The following is a 10,272-nucleotide window of genomic DNA, read 5'->3' as shown; positions in this document are numbered from 1 at the left end:
ACAGTCGTGAGTTATTTCGCACTCACTCACACACATACAGTACACTCACTTTCTCACAGTCTTCAGGATGAACCATCCACTGCATTTCACTCTCCTGCTCCTCTCTTTGGGATTTCTGTACTGGACCACCACCAGTGCTGTTCTTATGGACAAACTGGCAAACAGCAAAATCTGTGCAGATGAGGAGTGCTCATGTGAGTACAGATTTTATGCACCTTACCGATCAGAAGACCATTGTTGGAGAGTATGGATTTCTGTTCTCTATTCAGACATTCTGGATTTTTTGAGGGATGTGACAATACCATGCACCCATCAATCAATCCAGTCAATACTGGCTTTATATGTGATTTGACAAAAGAGTGCACAGTCAATGTGTTTTCTTATTTCATATACTGTAGGTCATTTGCTTTCATGTTGTTTTTGTTGTTGTTCCCTCTCAGATGCTCTCTCTATGGCTGTGGCTCTGGATGACTTCACCGCTCCTGACTGCAGATTCATCAACATCAAGAAGGACCAGATGATCTATGTGTACTCCAAACTCACACCAGAGGAGGGCACTGGAGTCTTCTGGTCTGGAAGTGTATGTTCTGTGATGACTGGTTTGTTTCGAGAGTTACAGAAACATTTTCATCACTATTCAAAATATGTTTTTAGAAAATGGTCCATCCAAACCGTTTTTGTCAATTCATGTTGAAATGTAAAGACCCTAGTGACATTTTCCATATGATCAATGTACCAATCAAGTCAGGTGATTCTATGCTCCGTCCAGGTATGAGGTTCATACCTTTTGAGGTGCATTTTGCTGTGCCTGTCACATTGTTTAATCATTTCGAGTTGTGGAATGTGTGAGATTTGGGCAGAAACTCACAGATATATGACTCGATCACACAAATGCATCTATGCTGCTCTTCCTAAACCTGCCCCCTAGATATGAATGTTTCTGTCATGGTGAAACACCTGAGCACATCTATCTAGCACAATGTTCCTCTCTCTGGCAGGTTTACAGTGAGCGTTATGTGGACCAGATGGGCATCCTCGGCTACTTCCCCAGCAACCTGGTGAAGGAGACTACCAAGTTTAAGAAGGATACTGATACTGTGGAGATCCCTACGGCCGTGAGTATTACCTCAACTTCCACACATTCAACACTATAGCTACCAACAACATGTTGTTTGTCTCCATTCATTCTCGCTCAGTAGGTACATTCTCACAGGTAATCAACAGATCCTGAAGTATTACTTATTGTTGTAGTTTTGATCATTGTTACATTTGTTCTCTCTTGCAGGACGTTGACTTCTACTGTTTCTGATTCTCTGGATGATGTAGGTCTCTTTATTGATCAACTGTTTAGCTTTTTTCTGGGAATTACAAAGGAAATATGCGGAAGTAGAGATCCTTATGATCTGCGGGGCAAGGTTTTTATTATTTCAAAGACTTTTATTTTATTTTGATATTGAAAATGTTTCAATAAAACCCCTTTCATCCCAATGTTTGTACGGTACATGTTGTATCTTCTCAAATCAGGGATCAAATTATCAATAATATGACGAAAACAAATGTTCTAAGCTTACTGTAGGCTATATTAAAGTTGTTGGAGTTTGGCTGAGTGGAAATTCTATGTTTCCAAGTACCCAAACATACAACAATATCACAGTGAGGGTAGGATACTGCTGCTGTGTGTTGGAAAGCCTCCTGTATATTTTGGATGTGTTTAGATCCTCAGTAAACAGGATCGCGGAGTAAGCCTGCCAGGGTTATGGGAGTTACCTTGTTTCATAGGATTAGGTGTTATGAAAAGCACCACTGAAAACATTCTGATTAAATGTTAGTGGAAGATAATATCAATTTGATATGCTTGGAAACAGACAGAGGAAGGAGAAAGCGTGTCATTGATTTTGCAGTTGATGAGGCAAAACCTCATCATCTGGCTGGGTATGACACATTTATTAGAAACAACCTAACGACTTGATATTAGGTTATAGAGTAGTAAATACCTCTAGAAGAAATATTATGTGAATATTTGTCAAGAAGATATTTTACTGATAAGCAGTGGAAATAGAAAGATGAGGTTTTTTTGCGTCGTGTGGAGCGTGAACACCAGACAAGTTGTGTATTTATCTGTGGTGATGGAATTTCTCTGGGGATGCATCCTGGTCTGTGGATGTTGAATGGCTGAAAATTGAAGTTAATTATGTTTAAGAGCACATTCTCTTCCTCCTGCTGTAGTGGTATTAATGGTATTACCTCATTTCATTTGTTATCCTGAATGAAACTCTTTGTAGCAGTGTCAAACCTGCATTTACGTAATCAAGCAAAGGTTGTTATAACCCAGAAAAAAGTAAGCATATTGTGTTTTACACAAAATATTTGAGTGTCACAGTGGAAAAATGATTAGGTCACTTTAAAATACAGTAAATATTATTTGTTTCCTCTTCCTTGCCTCTTTCATAAACATTTGCATATTTGCATATATTTTATTAACACAGTGAGAAAGGTAAACACGAAAACCAATTTTCCCAGTATACCCTTACAATGAGGCTAATTCGAAATGTGGTTGCATAGTCTTGTCTCTCGCTCTCTGTCACATGCAAGCATGCACCCACACATGCATGCACCTACAGTGCATTCAGAAAGTATTCAGACCCTTTGACTTTTTCCACATTTTGTTACGTTACAGCCTTATTCTAAAATTAATAAAATAAATAAAATGTGGAACCCGAAGTTTGTAGAGTTATACCCAAGAAGACTGGAGGCTGTAATCGCTGCCAAAGGTGCTTCAACAAACTACTGAGTAAAGGGTCTGAATACTTACATACATGTAATATTTCCGTTTTTTATTATAATAAATTAGCAACATTTTCTAAAAACCTGTTTTTGCTTTGTCATTATTGGGTATTGTGTGTAGATTGATGAGGGTGAAAAACAATTTCATCAATTTTAGAATAAGGCTGAAACGTAACAAAATGTGGAAAAAGCACTGTATGTGTGTGCGTCCGCGCACCATACACGCACGCACACACACAGAGACACACCTACACTCATAAACGCATCAACACACTGATTGTGTTATTCGGTATGAGTGAACATTCACTGTGTGTATGAGTGTGAAGGGTATGTAAAGGTGTTAAAGGCAGTGTAAGGTCATCGGAGATGTGTGGTGAAGGTGAGATACTGAGGTATGGTAATGACCCATCTGCTGCCATGGCAATGGTACTCAGGCCTACATGCTCACCTTGAGAGAGAATGCAGATCAGCTTTGGAATTCTAAACATATGAATTTGAAATGTCATGTTTTTAATTTCCTAATGTTAATGCATTTGCTTATGGGTTGGTAATGACACCCCGAGGAAGGCAGCTTCCGAAACTTTGGTGACTATTAATTAATAATTTGCATCAGAGCAAGAGTGGGTGCCCAAATCCTCTTTTGAATAGTGATTGATAAAGTCCCAATTAATACTAACTGGAAAATGGTGTGTTTTTGATAAACTTGCATCTAATATTTGAGTATTTGATCTATGTTGCTTATACATACTGTACATGTATCCATTAACCATTTGATCAGCATCAACATGATTGGCAAATTGCAACGAACAACTTGAACTGCAGTGTATTAGCGCTAGTTTTCATAAAACAATAGTAACGGGAAATGACATGCACCTGCTTGCTAAAATAGTCTTGATTCCAATGAAAAACACACAACAATTTACGAGTAGATGAACTGATCTCTCATTGTTATGGCTTCTGATACCAGACAACTGATTCTAGGTTCTGCGTCTAGGTTATCTATTTCTGCTACCAATTAAATAACGAACGTTAAGAACATCGAAAATCATCAAAGGCCTGTAATGAATTAATGTAATCATGTAATAATGGAGTATACATAATAAAATGTTTGATGTCAACATAGAATACAATTTTTGTGCAATTTTAATTAAATGTATTAAACCTACAGTATTTATAGGCTAAACAACATGAGTTTTCAATTAATACAATGTGTAGGGTAAATTGCCACAGTAGATTTTAGTGGTAAACGAGGAAATACTTTATTTTAGTTTTACAGAATGACTATCAAATAGATACTGTACATCTGTTCTTAGTCTGCTCAATTAGCAGGTTTTAAGTTAACACTGATCTCGGCTTTAGCGGGAATGGTAATACGGTGGCCAATAGGCCTAATGGTTGCGACTGACATCAGCTGTGTGGCTGGTCATAGCCCGTATTGACAGTTTAACAAGAGATGAACTTGTGGTAATACGTTAGGCCCATAATGGTTGCAATTGGCCTGATAGTTTAAACTATTTTTTAAAACTATACAGTGTTTGTTTACAGTTACATTGTTTACAAACAACGGAGTTAAACACACTTATATTTGGGTTAATGAGGGAGTTGCTCATGAGGCCAACAGGAGTTATAAGTTATATTCTTCAAGAATCAATGTACAGTATACATCATTCATTTAAAAGTAAAAAAATGTAGAAATCACAGATTGCCCCTTAAATGCAACCCTATGCCTTAGAAAATCTGATGATTCAGTTTGGAGCCAGGCCAACAGGAGGGATTTGTGCAGTTATTTCATCATTAAGAAACAAAATACGCTTTTTCTTTTTTGTCCAGGGGCCTCATTACATTTCAAAGGATAAACTCCCACACCGGAGACATCAAGGACGACTCCAATCAAAAATGAGATTAGAAATGAATCAATCATGCAGTTAACTTTAATGTTCAAAAACAAGAAAATTGAGATGCTCGTAGTAGTTTAGACAATGTCTGTTTATTAAGGAACACATCTTCACCCAGTGGGGAATCATTTACATGATGTGAAAGTAACGTGACCAGAGATCGAAATGTCTCCTTTATGAGCTCATTTTAAAGTGATAGCTCAGCGTGACTCACTTTTGAAACATGCACGCACGCACGCACGCACGCACGCACGCACGCACGCACGCACGCACGCACGCACGCACGCACGCACGCACGCACGCACGCACGCACGCACACACACACACACACAAACAAACAAACAAACAAACAAACAAACAAACAAACACACAGAGGTTTTTCAGAGAATACATGCTTTTGCATACAATGGCCTTCATGATTTAACATGCCCTGATATTTCCTTTCTCAGTTAAGACTCCCTCCTCAGGATGTGTGGACATTATTTATCTCTCCTCTCCGTTTGATTGGCTGTGAAACCTCCATGTCCCGCCCTGCGTCATTTCCACCGCCCTGTTACAGCTGGGAAGGAATTAAATTCATCAACGTGTCCATTTTCTTCAGTTTCACTTAAACACTTAAACAACAAAATGTGTTTTATGCTGTCCAAGGCTGTTTATTCCTGATAATTCCAAGATCTGTTAATTTCTTATCCTTTTAGATTTATTAATACATTTTTTTTACTCATTATTCTATTTATTAATTTGACCAGAAGCACATTGGATACTGACGGCTAACCAGTGAAGAAGAGAGCGTTGTCACAAGCAAAAATCAATAGTCTCTCCCTCTCTCTATCTGTCCAGATCAATACAAACCTGTTTATGTTCCCTTCAACTGCAAAATGTCACCAAGGGAAAATATTTATAGCTGCACAGCTATAGCCCATGGCTCTCAAAACTGGAGTATTTGCCCAACAGCATTAGACATTGGAAGATGAAACAGCACTCTCCCATATCCTTTGTTTCTCTTGATAAACATTCATCCTAAAATAAAATCCCTTACTGAAATAGGATGCATTCATTCTGAAACCTCAAACAACCACTTCAGCAGAGTAGGGGGGCGAGTGAAGTACATGGTGTTCTGGGGATATACACTGAGTGTACAAAACATGCTCTTTCCATGACATAGACTGGCCAGGTGAATCCAGCTGAAAGCTTTGATATCTTATTGATGTAATCTGTTAAATCCACTTCAATCAGGGTAGACGAAGGGGAGGAGACAGGTTTAAAAAAACTGTAAGCCTTGAAACAGTTGAGACATGGATTGTGTATGTGTGCCATTCAGAGGGTGAATGGGCAAGACAAAATATTTAAGTGCCTTTGAATGGGGTATGGTAGTAGGTGCCAGGTTTGTGTCAAGAACTGCAATACTGCTGTGTTTTCATGCTCAACAGTTTCCCGTGTGTATCAAGAACAGTCCACCACCCAAAGGACATCCAGCCAACTTGACGCAACTGTGGGAAGCGGTGGAATCAATATGGGACAGCATCCCTGTGGAACGCTTTCAACACCTTGTAGAGTCCATGCCCCGACGAATTGAGGCTGTTCTGAGGGCAAAAGGGGAGGGCGCAACTCAATATTAGGAAAGTGTTCTTAATGTTTTGTACACTCAGTGTACATGTAGTACCAGTGATGTGGTGTAGCATCTGGCTGTGTCTCTTTTCTACCATACTGTCTCTGTATGCCTAAGCCATGAATGACAAAAGCCCGGAATGAAGATCTCCAGCTATGTCCTCAGAAATGGCCGGGGTCCTATTAAGTAGTTATTTTGTTTTTAGAAACCAGGTTCCATATTTTGGCGGTGAATTTGATTGAAGTGTGTAATTCTAGCGACATGTTTTAATAGTGTAACAAATTTGGGGTATAGCCCCGGCCGGGACTCAAACCCAGGTCCAGTGACTGTTAACCCAACACCTTAGAAATTACACCAAGAGATCTTTGTGAGGTCACTAGGTGTTGGGTTAGGGTCGCTACAATATACTTCACCACACCTTTCTGCAAATTGGTCTGAGTTTTTGGAGCCCACAGCACAATTTCACTACAGAACATTTTAATAGACTTTGTCTGGAATAAAGCCAGCACTGTTACAAGTGCAAGTAGTGGCTGTTTTTAATCAGAAACAGTGTGCTCCTTTAGGAATATGTGAACGTTAGTGTTTTTCTGTGCGTGTCTCTCTTGTTTGCGTGTGTGTGTGTGTGTGTGTGTGTGCGTGCGTGCGTGCGTGCGTGCGTGCGTGCGTGCGTGCGTGCGTGCGTGCGTGTGTGCGTGCGTGCGTCTGTGAGTGTGTGTATGTGTGTGCATGCATCCGTGTATGTCAAAGCAAATGTCTCCTCGGGCCCTATGTCTATTCTCCAGTCAGACGACATTAGCTTTGGGGGGTTGCCATGGTGACAGGCAGGGCTGCTGTGACAGAAAGTCATGGGAGAACCTCACTGATTGTGTGTGTGTGTTTCTATGTGTGTACGGGCAGCAACCCTGCTCACACCTGAAACACACACACTCCCATACCCACACCACTACCACCCAATGACTGCAGAGTTTTCCAGATAAATCAATGGATGGCCTCTACTTTGTATAGCATCTGAGTCACTCACTGTGTGACAGGAGGGAAATGAAACATGACTGTGGCTTTTTCATCCCCACATTATGATAACTGCAGTCAGGGAAAGTTATTGATCCTGCCATGTGCAGTAGAGATAAAATAATATCACAAAAATATCACATCAAATATGCAGTGTAATAAAGTGTAAACATCTGGATATTATAACTGTTCCAGATTGTACTAGCAATAATTCAATTTGAGCAAATATTGTTAGACAGATGTTATATGAAACAAGCACTATGGTATTATATTATGCGTGTAAAATAAATTATAGACCATCTTTGCATGTAAACTCATGTAGGACCAAAACTCTGAGCTAGATAACACTTTGAAGGGATAAGTCTCAAAAGGAGGACTCACCTAAGACTACTACAGAGAGTCTCTCAGTACAGTAAAGAGAGGGGAGCAGAACTGACCCACTGGGCACAGACATCAGTTTTGATTTACATTTGGTTGAGTTGACAACTAACATGAATTCAACGTAAAATCAACAAAAAATTGTCACCATGACATGGTTAAAAGATTAAATGCCCTTACGCTGATGACTTTTTGCAAATTCAATCAGTTTTCCACATTGATTCAACGTCATTACATTGATTTTCTGGGGGTTGAAATGACGTATAACAACGTTGATTCAACCAGTTTTTGCCCAGTGGGGAGTCACGTCTTCCACTGATGAAAGCCTAACTTGCTGCAGATTGGATAGAATTGAAGTCGAAATGAGAAAAAGATTAAAGCAGTAGGGCAGAACATTTAAAGTGCAAACACTTTGGTTCCTGGGCCCTAATATGACCGGGGGGTGTTACTGTTGTTGAAACTGTTCATTTTTCTGGACGGGCAAACATCCCAGCCTTTGTCCCAGGAGAGTAGATATTTACTCAGGACAATGGCAAGGAGAGGACTCCATTTGTAGGTTCCCATTGGGTACACGGCTGATAAACTGATTACTAAGTAAGTGTGTGTGTGCTTTGTTTCTCATCTCATCTCTCTCTCTCCACCCCCCTCTCTCTTTCCACTCCCCCACCCTCTCTCTCTCTCTCTCTCTCTCTGTTTGTTTCCCTATCTTGCTTTTCCTGTGTGCGTGTGTGCGTGAATGTGTGTATATTGCCAGTCCTAGTCAGCTCTCCCTTGCATGGATGGCCAGGTATGTCAGCACAAATCTCCTTCAAATACGTCTTCCTCCTAACACCTGCTCCTCAAATAGCTTACCGCATCAATATGGGAGCAACAACACAGAATACAGCGTGGCTAGTATATTATCAGCCAAGTGCTCTGTGAAGATTCAGGTGATTAGATGAAGAAGTTGTTTAAGATAGAGGACCCGGCAGCCTTTTTACTTGGTGTGGCGCAGTAACAGTTCAGATATAGTCGGAGGATCAGGTGCAAAAATATGTGCCATTAATTTTACAGTGATAGTCATGAGAACACTGAATCCAGATATTATTTACAAAATAATGAAAGAAGTGAAGAAAATAGTTGAAAGAAATAATTTATTTGAAAACCAATACATTTACTTTGACAGCAAAAAGACTAAGGCAAAATGCCCATAATCTCACACATCTGAGTATATGGCAGAGTTATAGAGGGGTCGCAGTTGCATCACAAATAAACTAGCAACCACACTAGGCGCCATGTTGGAAGACCAGAGTCAGTCTGGTGGAACTTTGTTGCCCTGTGTCCTCCAATCACCCACATGGCTCGCTGCATTTTGCTACCCCGTGAAGCATAGGGAAAATTGCGCAATATTTCGTTTTCGAAGGACCAAGAAAACAGAGGCAGTGGGAGAACTTTTTCAAGCAACTAAATATATTTTGAAAATGATTTTAAAAAACGATTTATAATTAGCCAGCTAGCTAGCTAACTTTACATACTGTATAGATTTTGGAGGATTTTAGCTCCACAGATAAATTATTAGACTGTATTATTGAGGGGCGGCAGGTAGGCTAATGATAAGAGCGTTGGGCCAGTAACCGAAAGGTTGCTAGATCGAATCCCTGAGCTGACAAGGTAAAAATCTGTCATTCTTCCCCTGAACAAGGCAGTTAACCCACTGTTCCTAGGCTGTCATTGTAAATAAGAATTTGTTCTTAACTGACTTGCCTAGTTAAATAAAGGTTAAATAAATAAATGTAATACTTGGATGGCTCACAACTTCCTCCAGCTTAATCAAGAGAACACCGAGGTACTTATTGTTCGAGTCAAAGAACAGAGTGAGAATCTAGCCGCAAATTTAATTCACAGGCAATTTTTTACCTTTATTTAACTAGGCAAGTCAGGCAAAACACATGTTTTTTGCTTTGCTTTTCCTTAGGGTGCTTTTTTTCCTTCAGTTTGTGTCTGTCACGCCTGATCTGTTTCACCTGTCTTTGTGATCTCCCCCATTATCCCATGTGTATTTATACCTGTGTTCTCTGTTTGTCTGTTGCCAGTTCATCTTGTTTCATCAAGCCTACCAGCGGTTTTTCCCTCTGCTTCTATTCTCTCGATTGTTCCTGTTTTCCCGGTTTTGACTTTTCTGCCCGTCCTGACCCTGCCTGCCGTCCAGTACCTTTGCCACACTACTCTGGATTACTGACCTCTGCCTGACCTTGAGCCTGCCTGCTGTCCTGTACCTTTGCCCCACTACTTTGGATTATTGACCCCTGAACGTCACGACCAAGCATTGGACACTTTGCGGGAGCAATTCCGTGGGTTGTCTTCTAGGCAGCCTACCATGATGGTAACCTCCCAGCCCCTTAGTAATCTGGCTGGTAGCAGCCCCGTCACATCGGTTTCCCGGGAACCCCGCTTACCTCCCCCAGAGCGCTTCGATGGAGAGTCGGGCACCTGTCGGGCGTTTCTCGTCATGGAGCTGCGGCCTTCCTCCTTCCCCTCGGACCGCTCTAAGATAGCATACCTCATCACACTGATGTCCGGGAGGGCCCTCGCCTGGGCTACGGCTGTTTGGGAACAACA

At 40.7% G+C, this 10,272-nt stretch overlaps 1 protein-coding gene across 1 annotated transcript; it reads left to right on the top strand.

Moving 5' to 3' along the window:
- LOC120066964 (otoraplin-like) lies at positions 1-1,488 on the top strand. The gene is made up of 4 exons (XM_039018302.1): positions 1-194; positions 441-580; positions 999-1,115; positions 1,286-1,488. Exons 1-4 carry the CDS (start codon positions 68-70, stop codon positions 1,307-1,309), a joined length of 408 nt encoding a protein of 135 aa, XP_038874230.1. The 5' UTR covers positions 1-67; the 3' UTR covers positions 1,310-1,488.
- Positions 1,489-10,272: the final 8,784 nt, after the last annotated feature.

Source organism: Salvelinus namaycush, chromosome 22 (assembly GCF_016432855.1).
Source record: "Salvelinus namaycush isolate Seneca chromosome 22, SaNama_1.0, whole genome shotgun sequence".
Classification (NCBI taxonomy): domain Eukaryota; kingdom Metazoa; phylum Chordata; class Actinopteri; order Salmoniformes; family Salmonidae; genus Salvelinus; species Salvelinus namaycush.
This window is presented reverse-complemented; position numbering and strand designations above follow the sequence as displayed.